The following is a 25,311-nucleotide window of genomic DNA, read 5'->3' on the forward strand; positions in this document are numbered from 1 at the left end:
ATAGTCGTCAAAGATAAGATATAGAGAAATCATATCGAGAAATTCGGACTCTTAATTTATGCGGCACATAATAGATAATCTAAGGTTACAGCTCAAGATCTAGGAAAGTCTACACGAAAGTTGCCGGGATAAAATACCAAGAGATTACATTAAAAAATTTGAACTATTAATTTGGCATCATAATAAATAATTTGAAGCCAGTTCATAGAAAACTGTTTGTCTTCTGAGCCATTTCCTCTCCTTATCTAGCTGCTTTCGGTGAATAATTAGACAATTTTCAATCTACGTATATAGTCGGTCAGTTTAAATTTCGTTCATAGTTTATGCCGAATGTTTCCAGATACAGTCATTGAAACCAACTTCACGCAATTATACTAAGAGCAAATTCAAGCGATAGCGTAACAATGCATAAAAATCAGCAATTTATTTATCGCGTTATAATATTTAACAAAATTTAATCTTTCAAATTTTTCTATATGAATAAAAATTATTAATACATTAAATATAATTATTTACAAATATTGGATTAGAAATTTAGAATTTATTATAAAAATATAGAAACTTTTGTATAATTTGTCATTTTGAAGTACGTAAGCGATTTCGCGCATTTATTAAGAAATATACGTAACATTAAATTGTCTAATTGTTATAAAAGTATTTTTTGTCAATTAAAAGCTTTTATTAAATATGTTTGCGGAATCTCTGTCCGAATATTTAGAAACTGTAACAGAATATATATTTGATAATGATAAACTGGTGAGTATTCTTTTAAATTTCTCGATTTCTCATAATACAACTTTCAAATTTACGTTACACTAATCGCTTACAATATTATTTTATAAAAATGACTTCTAAATTGTCTTAAGTGCATAAAATGACTATAGGTAACCTATAAATGGTTAAGCAAAGAACTGGAAGTTCACGTCAATGTAGCAAAACAAATTCTATGGGAATTTTGGCAAAGATACAAAAAGGAGAAAGATTTTAATTGCACTTTTTTGCTAATCGGAATTTTGCATGATGGTGGTATGCGAGTTGAAATTGTCAGAGAAAAAGATCTATTAACAGCAAAAGAAAAATATAGTAAAATTATTTCCGAGCATATTTATAGCCTTCAAAAAGTTCTTCCTGAGATACAACTGCTTGGGTTAACTGAAAATGGAGATATTAAATTCAGTGCCATTAAATGTATTCAGAACAATGATCGTAATGATGAAGAGATGCATATGTTCCGTTGGGGTATCATGTCAAGAGAAGTTGAATCTGTTCCTCAAGAAAAAACACAATCAATATCTGAACCAGTCAAAGAAAAAAAGATATTGAGCCCAGAAGAGAAGCAAATTGCTAAAAAGAAAAATGCTGACAGAAAAGGTTTTGATAGTTTGTTTGGGAAAGTCAATAATAAACAAAAAAGTCCACCTGTATCGTCTAATACAGAAACAATGGGAGTGGATGCTTCTAGTCATACAAAAGAAATATCTAAAAATATTGGTGCTGGAAAAAAGAAAAATGTAAAAAAGGGAGAATCAAGTGGATTTTTTCAACCAAATAAGAATCATACAAAAACTACAGATTTTTCAGATAAAAATAAAAGTTCAAATTCTTCAGATAAAGACAAAAGCACAAATTCCTTATCAGAAAAAATTGTAGAAGAGAAAGTTATTTCAAAAAGTAATTCTAAACAAAAGCAGAATGTAAGAGGGAAAAAACGTAATCGTAGCAAAGACACCAAGAATACTGTTAAAAAGAGAAAACGTATTACAATTCAGAGTGATTCTAGTGGTTCAGAATCTTCTGATAATGAACAAGGATCAGAACTAGATTTACCATCTTCGCCTGAAAATCCTCCTGCTTTTGTAAAGAAATGTTCTGTTTCTCCACCACAAGTCAAACTTGAAAATGGAAAACGTAAGGTTTTAAAAACAGTAGATAAAACATTTGAAGAAGATGGTTTTCTTGTCACAAAAAAGGTACATGTTTATGAAAGTTGTTCTGAAGAAGAACCAGAAATTGTAGAAGCAAAAAACCAAAAGAAGATAGTGGCACCTGAATCACTTTCAGAAATCAAAAGAAAGAAAAACACTAAACAAACTACATTGATGAATTTCTTTAAAAAGTCATAGCATACTTTATTATATTGCATGTTTTATAATTATTATACTTAGAATACTTACTTTAGGTTATTAGGATATTAACTAGAGTAAAATAATATTTTATGATTCTGTTATGATATACAGAATACAAATAAAATTTTATATTTTATAAATAATTAATATAAAATTTATTAAACGAAAGGAGTTTGAATTTTATCTTGAAATTATAATTATCTTCTAAGTCAGATGAAATAGATATACGTTCTCTTATTAAGCACTGTTATCAGATATGTTATCAAAGAGATGCCAAGTGCATGTTACACCCTAAGTATGAGTAATGCTATATTGGTTGTTGAAATATAAGGTCTCTAAATAACAATTTAACGCAATGATTATTTATTTAAATTTAATTGGGTTGTGTTTCTCATTGATAATACAAAGTTCTATATGTGATATATGTTCAACATGTTCGTGTACAATCCTAAGTAAGCAAAATTATTTCAATTTGGTGAGATATAATTTAAAAACAAATTCTTTAAAATTATTTATTGATTACATATATTAATTATTAATAAATTTAGCTAATAATATGTACTTTATTTATTACAGTGAATAAAGAACAGGAAATTAACTGTCATGGAAAATATTTAGGAAATAATGACATGTTTAATTTTGATTTGTTAACATTAGACAATTATCAAGTATTGAACAAACTTGTTTTATCTAAAAACAATATAGTTAATTTACCTACAAATCTATTGAAGAAGTTACAATCTTTAAGAAGTTTAGATTTATCTGAAAATATTATAAAAGAAATATATACAACAATGTTTATAGACTTGAACAATCTCGAAGATCTAAACCTTTCTAAAAATGCATTAAGAATTTTTGATGATTCGTTGTTGGAAGTACTTCCTGCATTGTTATCATTAGACCTTAGTTATAATCATATAAATTCAATAGAATATTTAATGAACAAAACTACAACAAAGATTAATACACTCGATCTTTCTCATAACAATATATCCAGTTTATCTAAAACATTTCTAGAATCATTAATAAATTTACAATATTTAGATCTGTCATTTAATAGAATCCATTCTTTAGAAGATTGTAGTCTAACAGTTTTAAATTCTTTGAAAGCAATTCATATAAATAACAATTTTATTGTTACACTAAATATGCAAGCATTACCAAAGACATTGATTGAATTACATTCTGGATATAATCAAATTTCGGAAATACTATACAATTTGGATTATACCGAAGTATTAAATCTACAGCACAACAATATTTCTGAATTACATGCAAACATAATAACAGATAATTTACAACATCTGAATATTAGTGGAAATATGTTATCAAGTTTTCCAAATGTTATATCTGAAAATTTGAAAGTGTTAGACATATCTAACAATAAATTAACTTATATTCCTGAAGTAATATCTATTAAAAATTTCCCATTACTGTTCCAATTTGATGTTAGCCAAAACCCTATTGAAAATTTGACAATTAGCTCTGATTTAAAGTTAAATTCATTTATTGCAAGTAAAATGAGTATGTTGAAAGCTATTGATAAAGGTACATTAGCAAATTTGAGACCACCATCGAATGGTTGCATTCATCTTACTATATCCAATAACAAAATGTTGTCTTTTATTCATAAAGATGCTTTGAGACACATGACTCTCTGTTCAGTAAGTTTCAAGCTACTATTTTAGAATATTGTCCAAATAAGTTTAAGTTACCTAAGTAAATAATTTTTTGTTATTAGTTAGATTTGAGTAATAATCAACTTTCCTATGTCGCAAAAGAGCTGGTTGTACGTAACAATAATTCTATGATATATAGTGTTAATCTACAAAGAAATCCATTTAAATGTAATTGTACACTACAATGGATGTTAAGTGATTTGGTTCCACAACTTTATTCCATCCAGCCCCATCTTTTAGATGATTTAAGGTATATAACCCATAAAATTATTATTAGAAATCATTTTAATGCTTTGAATTAAAATGACGAAAAATAGTATACTAATTATTTTATTGTGTTTCTTTACATTACACAAGGTGTGCTTCGCCTCCAGAAATATCAAACATAAGAATGGTACATTGGTACGGATGGAAAGACAAAATTTTTTGTGTTGATACATCAGTTTTTAAAGAAAATCTTGCAATGAATGTTGCCAATGTAATGTCTAATGAAGTAGTACATTTTGATTCTAGTACTGGTTTGCTAGTTGTTGTAGGAATAGCTACAACTGTATTAACACTTTTAATAGTAGGAGGCATTCTATGGACACAAAGAATAGCCATAAGAAGAAGGAGAGTCAATAGGAAATTTTAAAGTTTATCATTATTTAGTGTATAAATTTATTTGTCTTGTATATTTTTAACACATTTCTTTTTTAATTAATAAAATTTTCTTAAATTTTCAATATATTGATATTATACTCAAGATGTACTTTTATTTTCAAAGTGACTTATGTAATAACATATAAATTATATTATCTCTTAAATTGATTAAAGTTAAATAATGAATGGAAATAAATTTATTTTCTGAATTAATTTATACTTCAAGAATTATCATTTATCTGAATACTAAACATTGTATAAGACTGACAAAGTTATTAGTGAACACACAATCAAATGTTAATATTCACACAAAAATTAAATTTGTTGGTAAAATGATTTTCAATTAAATGGTTTTCAATTAAATTTAAATGTTATTGAAAAAAAATTAATAAATAAAATGTTATCTTGAACATATAATGTGTGTATAAATACATGTATAAGAATATATATATATAATAATATATTTATCAAAACATTAAAATAAATATATATTTCTAATTCACACATATAAATACATTAGTATTCGTATAATTGTATATATTTTTTTTATACAAAAACAGCCCATTTTCGATGAAAATAGTTAACTAAGACTATCTAAACATTTCCTAAAAATACCCTACGTATTGGAAGGATTTAAGGTCTTATTTAGTTATTCACAAATTTCAAGTGCATGACAGACACTTAACTAAATTTAAATCATGATATTTCGATGATCTCAAACATTGCATCACTTCCAATATTGCAATCTTAATATATGTTTTAATAAAATATTCTCATAGAAGATTGATCCGCATTAATTATGAGCTAAATTGTGTTTGTAATTAAATTGTTTGATCACAATAAAGATTAATAACTTATCCTGATACATTAATCTATCTTTTTTTTTATTTGTTAAGATGGACAATTTTTAAAATGTAATCATCGCTTTGGACGTAAAGTGAGCTTTGCAATTTGTCTTTATATATCGTCTATTTGCCAGTGACTAGACGTCACTTGGACTGGAGGATTTTCCCTCAATTCATTTAAAAAATTACATATATTTTTGTAATATCGAGGTTGACACCACGTTTCATTGTGTGTACCTCCTGAAATCGAAAGTATTTTTTTACACGGACTTTTACAGTTCTTGTAAAGTTCTTGCATCATACGTGGAGGCACTAACGTATCCGCTAAACCAGAAATAAATAATGTAGGTACCGTTACTGACCGCACTTTGAGGATGGACAGATACTACAATACAAAATGACTCAACTAGAAATGATTCAACTGAAAGAAACTAACTTATAAGAGAAATTATCTTACCTTATTTTTATATAAAAAAAGGGGTAAATATTGTAAACATCTCAATCCAAAAAGTAGCGCAGCTATATCAGGAATGCTAGTAAAAGTGTTCTCAAGAATAAGACACCAAATTCTTTGTGAATTTTCTGGCTTTGTAGCTAAATTGACAGCTACAGCACCACCTATAGAAATATTAGAGCATATTAAACATACACTATAAAACTCATAAAAATGACTCATTTAAAAAATATAAGTACCTAATGATCTACCAAATACGATTATTTCATTAGTATTTATATCAGTTCTACTAGATAAATAATCAATTCCTGCACGAGCATCCATGTATAAACCTTCTTCAGATGGTGATCCTTGTGATAAACCATAGCCTCTATACTCCAACATTAAAATGTTACATTGGATAGTATGGTATAATCCAACTGCATTTTTTAGTCTGAAATATAGTTCTAGAATTATTATCTCATATTACAAAATAAAATTATATGATAAAGTGGCAAAAGTCACTGACCTATGTCCTACATTACCAGCATTTCCATGAAGAAATAACAAAGTAGGCACCTTTTTTATTCTATCCTCTGGTTGAGAAATAAAAAACATGTGTAACATGGTACCATCCCCTGATCTAGTATAAATGCTTTGATAAGGTAAATTAAATATCGAAGGTGCAGGAACATATATCCGAGAATTAGCTGGTGACTCTGGACGATAAACAAGTTGATCTTCTCTATGATACAATATACCTACAATATATATTGATTAAGATACACACCTACCATTGTTAGAAACATAAAAATTTGATAGAAGACATTAATAGATATACCTGTAGTAGCAAAACAAAGTAGAAAGAAAGCAGAAATCCCACCGTACAACCAATATAGAAGGAAACAGGCAAGTATATAAGTTCCAGAGAAAGCCCAACATTTGATAGCTATACTCCCTAATAAACGGATGGGTTTGCTTCGAGCAAGTCTCATACAAAATGACATGATTGTTACGTAGTATTTTCAAAAAAATGACTAATAATCATCTAAATCACTCTTATATTCAGTAAGTGTACAACATTGCACATCTTGATTTGATCATACTGCTTCACTGAGTCAAATATTCCAGTTATCATTGAAGACTTTATAACCTAAAATTCGTATCAAAATTTTATTTTATAAATATGATCCATTTCATAAAAACTTTGGATTTGTATTGATAAATAAATGCATTTCGCTTTTCAAAGAAATTTATTAGATCAGAGATTACATAGTATAAAATGAAATAGTTTCAATTTTTGAAGAATTATGAAACATGGATTAAAATAAATATTGTTGTTACATGCTCAAATATAAATCGATAAAATAGTATAAATACTGAAATATAAATAATAAATTTTTTATAATAAGCGATGTACTTCATAGCGTAATTTCATGTTGGACAAAGATACGTTCATACACAAACACAAAACAAATTGGCGGCGCGATCATAGTGTTACATTTAGAAGATAGTATTGCGAGTTTATCACGTGTCATCGTGAATGTCCAATGCTGTATTCTGATTTCTGATTGCTGTTAACCGATTCTATATGTATATCTAATACTACCTTACGTCTTTATACTCAAGACGAGTCTCACTGTTCACGTAGAGTTCTTCGTTTATTTACGATTAGAAATTTAAGTGTTATTTTAAAATTACTTATAAATAATGGAGAAAATACTAGTCGAGCCTCGGGATGGAACCGTAGTGTCATGTTTGTCTAACCTTCTTCAAACGAGTGCTGAAGAAGCACTTACTATTGGTGATACGTTTAAAGTCGGACTATCAGGTGATATACTTCTCACATAAACACTATAAATACAAAAATGATAAAAACAGATGATTAATCATGTCCATTGAGTGTTCCATCCTTATAAGATATATTTTAAAGAAAATCTGAAAGTAATATTTGCATTTAAAATACGTACATTTATAGGTTATACATGCTGTAAAAAATTATGCAATTAACGAGATTTTATATTTATTTCTTTTTTCATTTGATTCCAATTTAAGGGAGCAGGTTATTGTTCTTACAATAATATCTTTTTTCATTTTTTTATTTCCAATATTTAATTTATACCTCTTACATATACCATTTATACCTCTTACAAGAACAAAAGTTATTTTTTTACATTAAAATATTAAACTAATAATAAAATTTTGAAATTATTTGTCAGGGGGGTCTTTGGTACAATTATTGGTTGACAGTTTACCTAATGTTACAACTGATTGGAGTAAATGGTATTTCTTCTTCTGTGATGAAAGAGTTGTTCCTTTCGATAGCAATGATTCTACTTATGGAGTATATAAATCAAAGTTGATTGGAAAAATACCAATAACTGAAGAACAATTTATAAAAATTAATCCTGATCTGTCTGGTAAAATAATATCTTTCAATCTATAATCTCTTTCTTCTTTTTTTTCCCATAAAATAGCAGTTATATAATTACATTATTATACTTATAGCCGAAGATGTTGCAAAAGATTACATTAAGAAGATGTCTGTATTTTTCCCTCCTGACCGTGTTCCATGTTTTGATGTGCTTCTTTTGGGATTGGGTCTAGATGGACATATATGCTCTCTTTTCCCTGGTCACAAACTTCTAAACGAAGCAAGCTTGTGGGTTTGTCCTATTAATGATTCTCCTAAGCCACCTCTATCTCGTATTACTCTCACTCTTCCTGTGATAAATAATGCAAAAAGATGCATATTTGCTATTACCGGATATGGTAAAGCTGGAATTGTTAAGGTGATTATTTCATTGAAGGTTAAAGGAAACTAATTTTTAAGTTATAATTCATGTAAAGTATTTTTATTCTTAATATTTAATATCTAACAGCGAGTTTTGCAAGATAGAGAAAATTTGCCAGCTGCTCGTGTTCAACCCCACAATGGAGAATTGTATTGGGTCCTAGATGAAGATGCTGCAAAATTTCTAGAAACAGCCTAAACCACATTCCATTAAATTGACTATGACATTCCATGTTAATATCTTGTCCTAATGCTCAGCAAATTTTTTGAGCTTACTTTTATATACGTATGTGCATCTTACTTAAGATACCTAATAATAGAAAAGTAACTAAATGACATTTTTTGTAATTTATTGCTCAAAGATTGATATTTGTTTATTGTGATGTTAATATCATTTGAAATATATTAGGTTCTGTTACATATTTTAATATTAGTTTCCAATATTTTATTTTTTCATCTCAATTTGTAAACATTTAATTATAATGGGTATAAAGTATAATAAGGTAAAGCATTTTTATACCACATTACTCATTCATTATTATTATCATCAAACTGCGGTTTATGCTTATTATATCATCTTAATAAATTTAGAAAATCATATAAAACAAAAATGGCTTAAAAAATTTTTAAGTAGCAAATATCTTGGATGCTAAAATAAGACAGTATACGTTTCAAAAACGTACAAATATTTAGCAATATTTATTTTTATCTAGATATAATAAATATAAAAAATTAAAATATTATGTAATTACAAATATATTTAACATTACGTAATTCGATTTATCATAAATTATGTTTTTCATAAAAATAAATAATGTCAAGAAATCCAAGCAAAAATACAAATATTTACTAAATAAAACATTAAAATAAAATCCTTATGGTAAAAAAATATATATATAAAAATGTGAATATATTTTTATTGTTTATATCATACCATCAATAGAACAATATATAATGGTATGTAATTCTCATAGCAATTTCTATTTAATTCTGTATTGAAATATTTATCATGGGATCGAAAAACAGTAAGCAAAGTAATTATTTAAAATCTTTATTCAGTATTTTATTTGCACGAGAAAATATCATAATCATTGTCATTTTGTATACAGAAGTAAATAGATATATCTAGTATAAATATTATATCTTCGTTTAGTAGATCGTAAAAGACAGTCTCTATCTTTGGTAGTTTATATAAAATTAATAAGTATTGATATATATAAATAAGTATGCAGCAAAAAGTGACTATTTTTATACGATGCATATTTTTGTATATCATAATATGGAATTAATATCATTAATGTATGTATATTGTTCAAGGCAGGAATATCGTTTGTAATATGCACTTAACAGATAACATCCGCTATCAGTCAAATTCAGTAATCAGTGCTAATTACTTAGGAACTAAAATTTTTACAATATTTAATAAATTACCTTTATTTTTTTACAAAAATTTTATGTGTACAATAGATATCAAGCCATAAAAAGAACTAAAAAACTATTAATTTACATCTTTTTCACATGACAATCGTCACTTCCGTTATAATTTGTATTAACTGCGTAATGCTGTAAAACGTTTTAATTTTAAACGACACGTCAAATTACTTTTTTACGGTTCTTCCAAATTCGTATGGATTATTTATAAAATTCTACTCCAAAGCACAACGAACATTCTATAGACTTAAAAAAGTAATCGAAAATGTTGATTCAGTTAAATGTTTCTATACAGTACGTACATCTAATATAAATGCTAGAAGTACCCAGAAAAAATGGGTTTTGTAATTTGTAGCTACTTTATTTAAATTATATTTCGTTTATGTTAAAAACGTGATGGAAAAAATAAGAGGACATCTTTGATTTTAAAAATATACGTGAAAATAATACCTGATACTTGTCCAAAGATAAATTGTGAAACTATTTTTTTATCGTCATCACTCAACACTCGTGATTATTTTGAAGAAAGAAGTAAACAGGCACGAATATAATGCTATATCGTGATGTACTTCTTTGGAGTTTAAATATACATATTTATAATACATAGAATATACATAACATGCCTACAAGATTCATTTAATCAGAGAATTATGTTAAAACAATGCGTGTAATAAATGTAATATCGCGGATAGAGTACTCGTTCATGGAACAAGTTTAACACATAAATTATAGATGTGCAGTGTTTGCAATAACTCATAGCATAACACCTTGATAATAGCGGATTTGTTATTATTATTACTATTGGTATTATTATTTTCGTTATTATCATTAAATACTGGAAGAAATTTACAATAAAAATAAAACGCATTTACAAAATTGATAGGATGTTATGCACTGAATTATGTTTCCAATTTAGCTTATAACCATACATATCACAGCAATAATATAACTCGATCCTCCTATTTTCAGAATTTGCAACATTATCTAATGTATTTTCTAAACAATACATTCGTTTACATTTTCATAAAATTACATTTCCATCTGTAGATTACTTGACTTGCAAATCGTACGTGGATCGTACAGGAATTCCTTTTTTCTTTAATATTACAACTATCAACCACATCCTTATTTCCTCTCCATAAAAAACGATCAAAATAAAATTATAAGACATAATACTATTTTCTTTTCTTCCACTGGTCTTTATACTATCATTTCTATTTCGAAATTATAAATTTACACTTTTGTTCTTCTTCATAGAAGCGAAATATAAGTGTAAGTCATAACAATGAATACGTTTAAACTAGTTAGCATGATGTATACACGGAGTGTATAAATGTGAACTCATTGGAAATTAATTAAAATTCTTTATGCTGGCCACTTTTGTTATACTTATCTCCTTATGTGAAATTTGTTATAAATATGTTTTATGAGTTTAATAGTGTGATATACAATTGGAAAATAGAATGGCAAATGCTTAAATAATCGTAGAAGCTTCGAGTTAACAATAAATAAGCGATATTACATATAACAAAAGGCAGAACATGCCGAATTGTTTGTTCAACCAACGACTGGCTTGCTTGTATACATTATGATGTAATTAAAGAATAATTTAGTTAAATTAATATCACCTAAAATAAATAATCATCACGTCATATTAACACCCAAGAAATCCCTGACGGTTTCATACACCATGTAACTAATCGACACAGCTGGTGCAACCTAAAAAAAAACAAATAAAAAATATATGAATAATTTATGATCTCCATTTATCAAAAATTAATCGTTATGTAAATTATTCCATACCTTTAAAAAGTTTGGGGTTAAACCTCTATACAAACCGCGAATACCTTCATTTTTAATAATTTCCTTAAAAACAGCAACCATAGTATTAGGCTTCCCTGGAGACATATCTGCTTGCAACCGCGTTCTGACTAGCGCTAGTGGATACGAGCACACTTGACCGGCTGTGCTTGAAGCTGTTCCGCATAATAACAATATCCAGAAGGGTGGTTGTTCATTTTTGTCGTGTGTTTGTAAATACCTGTTTTTCAAAGTCTATACAAAAAAAAAAGGAATAATATTTCAACTAAAGATTACTAACTATCAATCATTTTTTATATATTTACCTCGTACACAGCCAAGTCAATACCAGCATATGGAATTATTCCCATTAAATTAGGAATATAGCCTCTATAAAAAGATTTCAAACCACCTTGTCTATATATCTTTTTTGTTGCATCTACTAAACCCGAATACTCTCCTGTTTTTCTAAGAGCAAATCTAGTTTTGAGCACCTGCAATATATCACGAACAATATCACTAAAAAATAATGAAAATATTACATTGGTGTTACGGTATGTTACATGAATTTCATACCTCAAGTGGATATATGGCTGACTGACTAATCCCACCAGCTAAAGATCCAGCCATTAATCGTTCATAAAGTCCGAGCTCTCTAACGTCATCTCCTTTAATCGTTCTCTTAATTTGCTCATAAGCCATGAATTTCAGCGCACTCTCTGGTCCAATTTTAAGTACATTTATACCATTTCCTCTCCACAGACTGATAGAGCCACCTTCGCGCAGCATGTACCTGAAGCAACTCCTGATTTTGCAGTGTCGCGTTCCATGTACCTGAAAGCATTTTTCTTTAAAATAAAGTAAAGTAGAGAGCTATTCATTTAACTGTGATTTTAATTTTTAATATGTATCTAACATTTTGATTCTATATTTTATTAAACTATGCCTACAATAGCTCAATGGAAATATTTGCACATTTACCATAGAAAACTTCCATGTTATACATCATATTTGTTGTATAGAACATCTTGAAATTTCATGAGTGCTATAATGAGACATGACTGTCACAATTATAAACATGATAAAATTTGAATCAAACTTGGTAGTTAATAGTTGAGTCTATTTTAGATAATACATATAATGTATCCATAAAAGTTTGCATAGGTATTCAAATACTGTTCTGAGCCATTGTATACATTTGAGCTTTAGTTTCTCTTTTCCTTATTTTTTCAATCCACTAAGATAATCAATCGTTTTCTGACTTTTCAGAAATTTTAATAAATTACATTACATAAAGTTAAATAGTTTGAATTTTTTTATTTAACTTTATAAAACAAATTTATTGGGATTTTTCTATTGCAAACCCACCTGCAAGTAAACTTTAATACGATCCAAAGGCGCCGTACATGTGCGTGATACACCACCTGCTACACCACCGGACACCAAATGTCGCCACCACATTCCAGAGACCATTTCACCAGTTGTGAAATCCTCAGGGACACCAATGTCCTCCCCAATGTCCATATACTGAAAAAAAGCAATAACCAATATAATTATTAGATCTTATCTCTACAAACAAGTACCCTAACTAATGAACGCACCAAAAACGAACCTCCACTTTGCATTTAAAAGGAACCGTACCGCGAAAACATAGTTTTAACTTTGATAAGTCGTGCATGATTACTTCATTAACGATTAACCTTTTACCCGGCATATTTTGTGATTTTGACATTTAGCTGTTATGCATAAATACATGTGACTCTCATTATTGTCAAAATACTAAAAAAAAATTGACAACTTGCACGACTCAAACACATATATACAGGGTGTTTTTATTGTATACAATCGTGGATTTAAAATTATAGAAGATAAACAAGAATTTCAAGAATATTACATGATACATGATATGCTCCAAAAGTGCAGGAAGAATCTCGGAAATTTTTAAGACATTTCTACACTTTTAAATATCTTTTTTATACACCAATCGATATGTTCCTTTGTTTTCACTTTAAATTATTTAATTCTTCCTAATAATATTCTTTTTTTATTTCCTATCTTCATTTCCAATTGATGATTTGACCTAATTACAAGAAATATCTTATATTAGTCATTGATTTGGATATTTAAATGGATTATTCGATAATATTGAATACTTAGATAATATCAAATTTTATTAGGACGTCGTTGATTTTCACTGAAAAATTTAAAAGCAATAATTTTAACGTTCGTCTGAAAAATAAACGTTTCAACGACCGCTTATCTTCCAATACATTTTGAACCAGTGTTCACTGGTTAACACCAGTCTCATTATAATACATATTCAGCTACGCTTTGCCGGTAGTTCGCGTACCACGTGTCAGATAATTCTTGAACTCCGATCAACTATATGCTTCTCAAATTATTCAAACACAGTTCGGATTTTCAACTTTCTTATCAGTTCCAGACATTACATCATATTTTGCGATTAAGTTTTCTTCATTTTTCTTATAATTCAACACGATTTCTCTCATCAAATAATCGAACTTTTTAAAACGCTATTTCAAACAATTATGAAACTCCATATATATACATCGACGCTATCTACATTTAGAAAGCAGCTGGACGTTTCGAGTCAATTAAGTTTTGGATAATTTTGTAGTGAAAGTTATGCGAATTAATGACAATCTTTTATATAATTTTCAAAAATGTAATTTCTAGAAATATTTCGTTCGTCGGGTTTGCCTGAAATAAATATTCTAACACGTATGTAAACGAAACGAAGGGGAAACGTTTAGCGGTTTTGCAGACATATTAATAACTTAGGTAATTAGCTTTAAATCTATTTTATCACGAAAAAATAATTGTACGATAAGCTTAATATTAGCAGATCGCTTGAAAATGCAAATATTTGTTATTAACTTGACATCTATATATGTTTGTTTTTTTAATGTCCTAAACATCATTATTATGTCATTAACATGAGGTCATTAACATGATATGTACTAGTCGCGATCCTACAATAAAATGTATTGTATTTTAAGTTCTATAAGCGAGACTTTGGACGAGAAAGGTAAATGGTTAATCAAAAATATGCGGCAAAGTTGTTCTCCTTGATACAACGAGCGGCAAAAGTACCTGAATAACAATAAGAAGAAAAAAGCGGATTTTATTTCCGCTTCGATAAATTAGGTATAAAAAAGGATAGAAACTGCTACCAAATAACTTTGACGCAGTTAGGTTTCACTGAATTAGATTTTGACCTTGCACGCCTTTGATTGATTATACAAGCAGCTATTATCGATATCTTTGTGTAAAAAGGCAATCGATAGCAGCATACGCCTATTAATTGTGAACATATTCGCAAGGAATCAAGTGGACGATCTTAATGTTGTAAACGTTATAGTTAATTTCCCAACTAGCACAATTCATGTGAAAAAATGTATTTCTACTGAATCTCAAGTAACACTCTAGATGTATTTATTAAGAAAGATGACATGACCTTAAAGGAAGATATGTCGATATCCGTACAAGATGTTTGAACTGAAATGTAGTAAGTAAACTGTGAATGTTTAAAAAATCTACAGAATGCAAAAGTACATAAAATATCTAAAATAGAATACTTATTATAATATTTAATAAATGAAACAAATTTTTATTTAGATTCCATTTCTTTAATTATGCTCATAAAAATATAAAATTGCATCAACATCCGCAGTTTAGTAATAAGACCCGATGAAAACGAATAGAGAAGCAAACTTATCTATTGCGAGAGTTTTTCTCGGAAACGTCATATCGCTTGGGAAACAAAGAACCGAGTAAAATAAATAAAAGAAATACCGATCGTAGATACTTAACTTTACGTTAAACTAAAGAATAATATCTGTATCTATATCCACGCTATCCATCATGGAACAGTTTTTTGTGCTTGTTCGAAGGATAAGGATGAAAAACTCGATTTAAAACTGAATAAATCCAAAGAACGACTGAGAGAAACGAAGTATGCAGGTTTCTGCAGTTAAGTCTGGCCAGAAGCCAACAAAGCAATTTGGTACCTTGCCCAAACCTAACTTTAAAATTTTCTTCAATTCGCGTATTATTTCTTTTACATGTGAGAACACCTTAATCACGTGACAGGTCGCTAATTCTGAATCTAGCTAAATACCTAGAAGGCGCACAATTCCGGTAGCTGAAGAAGAGTAAACTATAGTTAATTAAGCGTAATGCTTTTGACTCACAACAATCATTTTTATTGCGAGAAAAACCTGACATGTAAAATGGTAGTGACTTTAGAAAACATTAATGTTAACTAGTACACCGTTTGTTTTTTCTTATAGTTAGCTTTAACTATTTAAAGCAGTGTTAAATATGTTTTTTCGGAATAGAGGTCATTTAACATACTACATAACGTGTAAGGTTTTGTGTACCAAAATTTATAAGGATTGAAGTACAAATATTTTTAATACGCATGTATTTACATACAAATAGAGACCTCTACTTTCGATTAATTAAAAGTAATTTGTGACGTTTTCATTCACGAAACAATTCACTTATTCTGTCTGCAGAGAATTCTTAAATTAAAATTATTGTACATAAGATATGAGTAACATGCGTTTCGCGTTAATCTAGACACACTGAGATGTTTTGATTAAAATGATACTCTGATAAATCTAATCAAAGAGAGACGTTTATCAACCGCGATTAAATATTTAAAGTTTCCATCTTTTGACTTTCGGAACTATTCAGTTGTTCTCGTGAATAGTTCAATTGTTAGTATTTATTTGTCATTATTTAAATGGTTCTATATTTACAAAATATATATTTAAAATGGTTTTTACCTTTTAATATTAACAGTAAAAGAAGAATATGTATGATACTTTTGCTAATTTATTTTTATTATGATTTATGATGTAGTAAAAGAGTGATAAAATAATGCAGAATTGTTGGTCGGTAGAGTTATATTATTATGTCTTAAGTCATAAAACACAAATGAAACTTAAGGGAAACCGATATCAAGACTCAAGTGTCAAATAACAATCGCCTGGTTACAAGCTACAGCACTTACTTTATATTGCATATTATACATATTTGTTTCAGAAATGTATACCAATTATTTTGCAATATCTTTACAATTTTTATATTCCAAGGGATAAAATAATTTAAAGAATAGTAATCTTTCCTTTGCTTTTTAAAAGTGAGATTTGTTAACTTTCATTCTACATATATAACAATCTAAAATGCACAAGGGATAGTAATTCTAGAAATAGACTGTCTATTTTATACTTCTACATGCATGAACATTATGCAATTCTGTTGACATTATACAATACTCCTACCCAAGCATCCCACAAACGTCACTTCTGACAATAGTCATAAATAAATTTCCATAGATGACAATAATACAATTTCATTTTTAATTTTTTATTGTATATATTTTTTGATACTCATATAATACTCCTACCCAGGCTTCTTCCAAATGGTATTTCTGATAATAATTGGTACTCTACACGCAGTAAATAAATCTTCATAGATAGCAACAGGATAATTTCATTTTAAATTTCTGAATTTCATTCGCATATTTCCCTACTCACTAGTAAATAAATTTTTATTTTTTAAATAATTCAACGATTTATATAACAATTCAATTACCCACTTATTTTCCTATTTGTTTAAAAGCTATTATAAAATTTCAGTTTTGATGTGCTTTGCTTAACTAGAACCAATTATAAAAGCAATTGTAAAATTTCCCGCGTAAAGTTCAGCTAGCAATAACAGACTTTTGTGCAGAACAATCTGGAACGAACTAGAGAAGAAAAAGGTTTGCATTCACGATGAATCATCGTTTGATACTTCGCGATTGCCGGGTACACATTCCTTGTTAAAACATAACTTCATTTAATCTTGCGTACGAGTTATTCGTTTGTCCGTTCTGACAGCTGTCATCATTTATCGTAAATCCAATGTTAATTATGTTACCAAATTTCTAGATACATCATATATACATGATTAATAAAATTAATGAAATTTCTATAGTATCATAAAATAATTATATATTTTGATACTTCTAAGTTATGAATAAATTTTCATATTAAACCACGCTTATTGAAATTCAATAAATTTCTCAAGAAATTTATTCGAAAGATACGTTGAAGGAAAGTTTAGCGATATGTTTGAACCTCTGCTTTCTCCATTGTCCACCACGTGATATTTTCAGCCATAACCTCTACGCGGCCTTATAACCTCTCACAAATATCCATATCAATACAAAATATTCTTACTATCTTATTATAATCCTTAAGACTAAAATTTTATAAAAATTCATACAGAATAATAATAATTAAAACAATCTTAAACTCTTCTTTTCCCTTCCTTCCTTATGAGAGTATTATATTTAAAGTTTGAAAAAAATTAAAATCACAATGAAATTCTTAATCACATTTAAACTTGTCATCTTTTTCGGTGTCTATAGATAATTGCGTTATTACATCGGAGAAGGAATCGCTTACCCTTTGCAATAATTCATGGTAATTCTGAAGAAATTCCTCACACACCATACAAGTGGACGAAACACAATCATGTTTCAGAAATCCTGAATTTTTCAACGTGTACATTATTTGAAGAATATAATTGAAGTTGTATTCACTAAATAATCTTTTCTTGTTGATATTAAAAAATCGAATTGAACTTCAATCGAACAATTTATACGTGTACCTAACACATTATAGAGGACACAGGGCGAAGATATGAATAATGTTAAGCGAATCTTGTTGAACGAAATACAGAGGGGAACTAGATAAAACGAGCCTCGCCATTAGTCAGCGATTTGAGAGCTCGGAGTCCGATCTCAAGACTGAAGAGTGCCCAGGAACAGTACGGATATACGGATACGAGTATTGAAACAAAGATATGACATATGGCCGTCTAGACGGGGAAGCCCCCACTACTTTCTTGCCTACTACGTCACGTTACTCAAAGTACTTTGTATACCTGTCGTAAACTGATTTTAGCTTTCCATATTTGCAACGTGGTTAATTTTCAGTTTGTTAAAAAATTTGCTATACCAATTGATATTTTATTAAGTCGTTAAATATGTTAAAATACAAAGACCATAGGGCAATGATAATTATAAGTAGATGTTTTCGCATTTATGAAAAATTCCAAGACCCAGAAATTTACAGAATGCACGTAATATTCAACAATACATAAAATATGTAAAATAAACTGCGCATCATAATTTTGTTCTAAACAATTTTTAATGATGTCACGTTTTTAGCTTCTCATTTGAAAGCAATTTTAAAGTTCAATATTTTGTCAGCGATATACATCTATTAGCAAAACTGCCTTTTTTAATAAACTTAGTTATGGGATTTCTTTGAAAAATATTTATATGAAAAATATTGATTCCGAAAGTATTGGTTATCGTATTTTAAATATTAAGTATGAAATTAGCTTTGCCAGAAAACATGGATTTGTCATCTATTGTAAAAATTTTGGGACTGAATAGGTTGTTTTTCTTTTTAAGTACATTATATCAAAGTACACCCCCTTATCTATTAATAACATTAAAAATTAATTCAGAATCTAAGATAATTTGTGGAATACTGACTACTGTTCTATAATCATTGTCAATTCAATATAATTTACATTTTCTCACATTAAGGAGAATTTATTTTTACAATAGTGATGAATAACAGATAGCATTATTGTAATAATCCAAACTCCTATTGATGTTCCAATTTAGAACGCTTGTGTATATTAACTGGCGCGTTAGTGCATTTGAGAAGGACGTGTAGCCACGTGGCCTCTTTTCACGTGAAAGTCAACTATTCCGGCACAGAAAACTGAATACCATAAGAAGCGAGCTAACTCATTGTTAGTCACACGCGGCGGTCGTACTTAATCAGTCGGTAAAAGAAATATTTTAACAATTTTCTTTATACAGTGGCTACAAAAAGTATTCACGTATAGCTTTGTTTTTTTATAAAGTGTTTTTCTTCGTCAGATTCTATACATTTGGTTTTTATACTGACAAATTTGTAATAATCATATGAAAATATCTATTAAGTCATATGAAATTTAATATGTTTTAATCTGATTGATTAATTAAATACAATGGTGTTAAATACAATTAAATAGTAATACACTGTTTGTAGCCATTGAATGTGCGGCGAAAAGGCTGCCTAGGTAAAAAGAGCATGAAAAAGTGAAATTTTGTTCACGCCATGTTGATTCCTAGGTAGAATTTGTATGCATTATGTATGTGAGTCATATATAGACTGAGACTGTTGCAGCCATAATATGCACGCACGTGAATAATGAAATGCGTCATCACGTGAGAAAACTAATAGAGACCTGAATGATAGATCTTCGATCATCAGCATTATTTCACTTCCGCCCTTAAAATATTTGAAATTTTTATATATTTAGTATATGGTAAAAATTAATTTTTGAAAAATTATATATATATACCACAACGTATTTTGCAATTATAAACAAAAAATAAAATTGTTTTATGGTATTTTAAAATTTTAGCTTTTCACATGATTCGTGTTTAATTATAAACTATGATTCAGATTTGAAATATTTTTAATTTGAATATTTCAGATTTCAAATTAAGAAATATTAGTGTTGGAATTATTCAGTTGCAAATTTGTAGTACAGCACTTTCTGTCTCCTGAATACGATGACCTCGCACAGTAAGTGAGTGCACGGCTGACGAAACATTGCGAAATATTTCACTATGCTGAAAAATTCCGCGGTATACGGTTAAATTTAAACTACAACATGATGAAAAAACAGAGATATTTTCCGTTAAATATCATCGATAGTCTTTAAATTAATTTACTGTCTATAGACAATAACAAAATATTGATTCCAATCCGTAATTGTTTTTTGTTCTTTACCCACATATTATCTAACATATATATGCACGTTTTAGTAAACAATATTTACGCTATTCTTTTAAATAATAATCATAACAGTTATGCAAAGTTAAGTTGTTATTTCAAGTTTATCACTAATAGACGTCGAAATGACCAAAAGTCTCTGATAAAAGTCTGACAATGCCAAATAATTGCAAAATAAAATTAAGAGATGTTAATATTCGAACCGAACTTAAACGTTAAATGCTACTACATTACGTTACTTTAATGGTTTCTCTTCTATTAAATGAAAGTATGAAGAAAGATAGCAAAATCGATACAAAACTCCATTTATAAGATTGTTTTGTTCGATAACCCTTGTTTCAACTAACGTCTTTTTCACTGTTGTAGGTATTCTCTGTTATACCGAAGAAAACGATCACAATTTAAAGATTTCAAATTCATCTTCACGAAACATCGTTGGTCGTTAGATTTCTTACTTTTCTCTTCTTTGCTCTAGCAATAAAATACTATACTCGTACAAAATGAAGGCGCATGTGCAAGAAAATTGTTTGTCCGAACAGCGCATGCGTGGCGAAATCAAGTCAAAGAAGGAAGGGGATGCGTTTTAGCGGGGAAAAGTGGTAGAAACAGCTGGAAGACTATCAAGGTCATTTTGAATGACAATCGCTACGTCACACCTCCGGTCAAGCCTTTTCTGTCAACGAATCAGAGGTTTAAATCGACTCGATCATTTTTCCGTATACATACACGAACTACACCCATGAGTTCATCGTACAATTAGTATATAGAGTAGTAGATGGTCCCAGATTTATTTGTTTTATGATACTACCGTCGACATTTCATCAAATATCATATAATGATAGGTAAAACACATATTAGAAATCAATAAAAACAGTCGTGATATTCTGTATAAAATAATGTGTAGCAATTATTAGACTGCAGATTTTTATATAATTTTATGATGGAACGAAATAGAATCTATATAGTCTACTAAAAATTATAACGTGTATTTTATATATTTTTATGTATTCTCTGAATATTTGCACTCATAAATATATAAGAATACCGAGTGATTATTAATGTAGATCATAATGTAATGTACATCATAATAATTACTTACGTTTGTATGATGCCAGTATTCAATAAGACCTAGAAGATCGGTACTCGGTGCATACAGCAAAAAATCTCGCCATTCGTTAAAGCTTATAGTAAGACTTCCATCTTTGTCCATCCTACAAATCGATATTATAAACTTTATTTTATTTTGTTGTTTACATAAATAAAAAATCTTTATATCAGACTAAAAAATAAAATATTAAAATACGTTGTTGTGCATTGTACTAACCGCTGCAATAACTTCTTCGCTTCATTATAATCCATTTTTATTCCCAATTCTTCGAATGCTTTTATCAATTCCTCTAAATCGATTTTACCTGCGGAAATGAATTTCAATTACAATATGATGAATATTATGTTACCGTTTGTTTATTACATTAACAAGTTAAGTACTAACAGGTAAACGAAGAAAAGAACAACGATTATGAACTTATAGATTGCGGTTTATTTCCTCGACACTGAGTAAACTTAAGATTGTCATCCGTGTATAAAATGATACATAAAAAGTACTATTTATGGAAAGCGACTCTTTAACCATTTAATTTTAAATCAAATGTAGAATTCTATTTTTTGCTAAAATTTCGAAATAATTTTAACCAATTTCACTTACTTCTTTAATGAAATTTATAATTTAAAACTTTTAGAACAGTTATATACAGTAAATTTCGAACTTTAGGGAAACTAGTTCTCTTTTTTCGAAAGTTTATAATAAAATTTTTAATAATAACTAAGAAATTTTATCAAAAATAGAATATTATGCAAAAAAATTTGTAATTATTTTTATGTTGTAATGTGTAAGAGAAAAATAGGTATTTAATAACAATAGAATATATTTCAGTCAATTAATGTCCATGAAATAGTGTGCATCAAAAATCAATGCATAAAAAATTACTTTAAATAGAAGTGTCTAGGGAAGTCGCTAACAGAGGTAGACATCAAGTTCTCTGTTATGTACATTGCACAATAGTCATTTTTTCGTACATCTACTGACCATCCTTGTTCTTGTCAAGATGAGAGAATTGCAGACGCAGATTTTTTTCATGTTCGCGAACGTAGTGTATAAATTCTGCTAGTGTAATATCACCGCTTTTAGTACTATCCGAACTGGCCAAAAATTGCTGAAAAAAAGCAAAACGCTCAAATTGTATAAAAATTAATCAAGAAATTAACGTATACATATGTGTATTTCTGAGAGAAATAAAAATTTATCCAGATCGATCTCGATAAATTTTTGATAAATGAAAAATGTTTTCTTCCAATAATTTTGATACATAAATAAATAAAAATTTGCTTTGAATTTGTATATTAGAACGCGTTTTTCCGTTGAAGCTTTAAAAAATAGTATAACACTGGGTATTAGCCTTGATGAAATTACGTAAATTGTATTAACTACAAACTGCAGCGACAACCTTCCTTAAATTAAATAAAATCTTTTGAATATCTTAAATCGGACTAGCTTACAGTATATTCAAGGTAGTTACTACATTAGTTATATAAAAATGTAAGATAAAATAAAATTTGTAATGCGAGTATCTCAGAAATATAAATAAATTGAAATGTGAGTTAGAGAAAAAATATCTACTGTTTAATAAAGCGTTAAACAACCGGATTCACGATTTTTAAATTAAACTTTATCGATATTATATAATAATTAAAATGTCCCATATAAATTATTTTATAACTAATAAATATACAGTATTTATGGCTCATATTTTTATTGTTAACTATCATTTTTTATACAATTTATTTAATTATTACTTTTTATGAATTGATAAACATTCAATTAATAAGAAATTTTTGTTGCAATTTTTCAAAGTTATTAGAAATTAAAATGGAATAGTCAAAATATGCATTCCATTATTAGAGAACAATGGAGATTTCTAATAAAGGTTAGTGTCAAGCTTTTTATGCGATATCTGCAGTCAAATTTACTGCATAGCGCGCAATGCGTGCGTACTCATTCGATGAAGTCATATATATAAAATATATTTTAAAAACATTTATAATGCATTTAAATAATGTCTGAAAAATTTAAAGAATATCGTATATGTAGAAAGTAACTTTTATTTAATATTGGACAGTTGTATGCATCCGCATTATACAGTTCGACCGTACAGTATGAATATTCACTAACAATAAGTGAAGTACATATTTCATTACATATATTGCCTTGCTAATTGACCAGGAATTAGAACCGAATCTGATTTTTTAACAAAGAGTGATCTATACCAAAAATTTTAAATTAATAGAAAGTTAGAGTGAGATAAGAGATAATAATACTTCTATGGAAAAACAAATGAATATCGCAATTTCGAATGTACAAAGTGTCATGTAGATGTAGAACTGACTTCGCAAGTGTTATATTTATAAAACAAATAAATATGTGCCAGCTGACAGTATCTCACTCACATTTAACGGAGGAGAGAGATGTTTGGAATTTGCTACAAATATATATATTGCTCAATGGCTGGCCAGATAAAATTCTGACCCATGGTCAGTTAGAAAAGCATTACTATAATGCCGGAGTACCGATCTATGAAGCAATGGTAGGGATAGCGACAACCAGTTAACAAGACATTAACAAAACAACTGTCCCAGCTACTTAACAAAACAGTACTCTATCTATATGAAATATATGTATGTATTTTATAAATTCCTAATCGTTCCAAAACTATCTTAAAAAAAGTAATAAAGCGTTATACATGTAAATATTAATTTCTATTCAATACTCAAAAATTTCATGCATCTACGTTATGCACTTCGATCGTATACAGTAGTGTTTACGAACATCTACCAAATAAAATATGAATTATAGAATTACCTCCGCGTAGTATTTATCGACTCCAACATTACGAAGCGCTTTAGACAGATCTTTCACATCGATTCGCCCGTTTCCATCGAGATCTAGTTTTTGAAATATCTTTTCGAACCTCTTCTCATCCTCTGCCGGCAACTCATGCAAATAATGCGGTGGCATTACGCCATGCACCGCGCTCCCTCGACCATCGGGCATTATTCTTTGTGTACTTTCTATATTACGAAGTATCAAATTTCTTCCCAGTATATACCTGCGTTACTGTTGCACGATCTCCCTGTTTTCCTTATTTTTTATGCGTGCTTGTTTCCCGAACCACTTGCAGATTCTCAATACGATTACTGCACGGAATGTTTCGATCGTTATACACGCCTAGTACGATTGAACTCATAGCTGCACACACGTGGTGGCTATTAAACTGTGGACATCGATTTTCCAACCATTCGTGCACTTTCTACCAATAACAGAATGTGACCTTGCGTGTCTGTTTAACTGTCAAGCTTTTACGAATACTTCAAAATGTAAAAGTGAAAACATGCGTAAACAGAAAAATCTCGGGTTTGCACACGCTTGTCTTTCAAACGAATACGTCTAGATCGTATATTCACCATACAAGGTGGAATTATACCACTTTCCCCCACGTCCGTAACATAACTGACTAATTGTCTATGCACAACTAAGTCCAAATCCGGTGCCACTAGAACATCCTGCGTCGTGCCCTGTGTTCTGTACTCAGAGACACCATCTAATGGTAGGTTTCTGAATCATC

The 25,311-nt window shown here is 28.8% G+C and overlaps 5 protein-coding genes across 10 annotated transcripts; 3 read left to right on the forward strand and 2 right to left on the reverse strand.

Moving 5' to 3' along the window:
* The first annotated feature begins 588 nt into the window (after positions 1-588).
* Positions 589-2,477, forward strand: LOC117208973 (DNA polymerase delta subunit 3-like). Of its 2 annotated transcripts, none has more exons than XM_033450526.1 (2): positions 589-756; positions 885-2,477. In XM_033450526.1, exons 1-2 carry the CDS (start codon positions 688-690, stop codon positions 2,121-2,123), a joined length of 1,308 nt encoding a protein of 435 aa, XP_033306417.1. In that variant the 5' UTR covers positions 589-687; the 3' UTR covers positions 2,124-2,477. The 2 variants fall into 2 exon arrangements, with proteins under 2 accessions (XP_033306417.1, XP_033306419.1); XM_033450528.1 differs by having other exon boundaries at positions 656-756; positions 867-2,477.
* Positions 2,216-4,756, forward strand: LOC117208972 (protein artichoke-like). Its single transcript, XM_033450525.1, has 4 exons — positions 2,216-2,578; positions 2,703-3,790; positions 3,868-4,055; positions 4,163-4,756. The coding sequence occupies exons 1-4, from the start codon at positions 2,482-2,484 to the stop codon at positions 4,437-4,439; spliced, it is 1,650 nt and encodes a 549-aa protein (XP_033306416.1). The 5' UTR covers positions 2,216-2,481; the 3' UTR covers positions 4,440-4,756.
* A 568-nt stretch (positions 4,757-5,324) lies between these two features.
* LOC117208974 (protein ABHD13) lies at positions 5,325-7,264 on the reverse strand. Its single transcript, XM_033450529.1, has 6 exons — positions 7,146-7,264; positions 6,567-6,878; positions 6,255-6,486; positions 5,986-6,179; positions 5,750-5,910; positions 5,325-5,677 (listed from the first exon to the last, which is right to left on the reverse strand). Exons 2-6 carry the CDS (start codon positions 6,730-6,732, stop codon positions 5,405-5,407), a joined length of 1,026 nt encoding a protein of 341 aa, XP_033306420.1. The 5' UTR covers positions 6,733-6,878; positions 7,146-7,264; the 3' UTR covers positions 5,325-5,404.
* On the forward strand, positions 7,246-8,944 carry LOC117208975 (6-phosphogluconolactonase). Its single transcript, XM_033450530.1, has 4 exons — positions 7,246-7,556; positions 7,945-8,145; positions 8,234-8,517; positions 8,608-8,944. The coding sequence occupies exons 1-4, from the start codon at positions 7,436-7,438 to the stop codon at positions 8,716-8,718; spliced, it is 717 nt and encodes a 238-aa protein (XP_033306421.1). The 5' UTR covers positions 7,246-7,435; the 3' UTR covers positions 8,719-8,944.
* A 993-nt stretch (positions 8,945-9,937) lies between these two features.
* LOC117209114 (calcium-binding mitochondrial carrier protein SCaMC-2) lies at positions 9,938-25,108 on the reverse strand. Of its 5 annotated transcripts, XM_033450766.1 has the most exons (9): positions 24,549-25,108; positions 22,719-22,845; positions 21,957-22,044; positions 21,732-21,843; positions 13,119-13,277; positions 12,327-12,584; positions 12,077-12,244; positions 11,754-12,005; positions 9,938-11,669 (listed from the first exon to the last, which is right to left on the reverse strand). In XM_033450766.1, the coding sequence occupies exons 1-9, from the start codon at positions 24,738-24,740 to the stop codon at positions 11,595-11,597; spliced, it is 1,431 nt and encodes a 476-aa protein (XP_033306657.1). In that variant the 5' UTR covers positions 24,741-25,108; the 3' UTR covers positions 9,938-11,594. The 5 variants fall into 5 exon arrangements, with proteins under 5 accessions (XP_033306657.1, XP_033306660.1, XP_033306658.1 ...); XM_033450769.1 differs by lacking the exon at positions 22,719-22,845 and having other exon boundaries at positions 24,549-24,680; XM_033450767.1 differs by lacking the exon at positions 24,549-25,108 and having other exon boundaries at positions 22,709-22,840.
* Positions 25,109-25,311: the final 203 nt, after the last annotated feature.

Source organism: Bombus bifarius, unplaced genomic scaffold (genome assembly GCF_011952205.1).
Source record: "Bombus bifarius isolate JDL3187 unplaced genomic scaffold, Bbif_JDL3187 scf7180000008165, whole genome shotgun sequence".
In the NCBI taxonomy this organism is placed as follows: domain Eukaryota; kingdom Metazoa; phylum Arthropoda; class Insecta; order Hymenoptera; family Apidae; genus Bombus; species Bombus bifarius.

Excerpts from the sequence above, each read along its gene's own strand:
- LOC117209114 (XM_033450766.1), bottom strand. The coding sequence starts at position 24,740 with ATGCCCGATGGTCGAGGGAGCGCGGTGCATGGCGTAATGCCACCGCAT. Across the intron at positions 22,846-24,548 it reads TCGATAAATACTACGCGGAG|CAATTTTTGGCCAGTTCGGA; the intron begins GTAATTCTATAA and ends GCTTTTTTTCAG. Across the intron at positions 22,045-22,718 it reads TCTTGACAAGAACAAGGATG|GTAAAATCGATTTAGAGGAA; the intron begins GTCAGTAGATGT and ends TCATTTCCGCAG.
- LOC117208973 (XM_033450526.1), top strand. The coding sequence starts at position 688 with ATGTTTGCGGAATCTCTGTCCGAATATTTAGAAACTGTAACAGAATAT. Across the intron at positions 757-884 it reads TATTTGATAATGATAAACTG|GTAACCTATAAATGGTTAAG; the intron begins GTGAGTATTCTT and ends AAATGACTATAG.
- LOC117208974 (XM_033450529.1), bottom strand. The coding sequence starts at position 6,732 with ATGTCATTTTGTATGAGACTTGCTCGAAGCAAACCCATCCGTTTATTA. Across the intron at positions 6,180-6,254 it reads GCTGGTAATGTAGGACATAG|ACTAAAAAATGCAGTTGGAT; the intron begins GTCAGTGACTTT and ends ACTATATTTCAG. Across the intron at positions 5,678-5,749 it reads TTTTTTTATATAAAAATAAG|TATCTGTCCATCCTCAAAGT; the intron begins GTAAGATAATTT and ends TTTGTATTGTAG.
- LOC117208972 (XM_033450525.1), top strand. The coding sequence starts at position 2,482 with ATGATTATTTATTTAAATTTAATTGGGTTGTGTTTCTCATTGATAATA. Across the intron at positions 2,579-2,702 it reads ATGTTCGTGTACAATCCTAA|TGAATAAAGAACAGGAAATT; the intron begins GTAAGCAAAATT and ends TATTTATTACAG. Across the intron at positions 3,791-3,867 it reads GACACATGACTCTCTGTTCA|TTAGATTTGAGTAATAATCA; the intron begins GTAAGTTTCAAG and ends TTTTGTTATTAG.
- LOC117208975 (XM_033450530.1), top strand. The coding sequence starts at position 7,436 with ATGGAGAAAATACTAGTCGAGCCTCGGGATGGAACCGTAGTGTCATGT. Across the intron at positions 8,146-8,233 it reads AATTAATCCTGATCTGTCTG|CCGAAGATGTTGCAAAAGAT; the intron begins GTAAAATAATAT and ends TTATACTTATAG. Across the intron at positions 8,518-8,607 it reads GTAAAGCTGGAATTGTTAAG|CGAGTTTTGCAAGATAGAGA; the intron begins GTGATTATTTCA and ends AATATCTAACAG.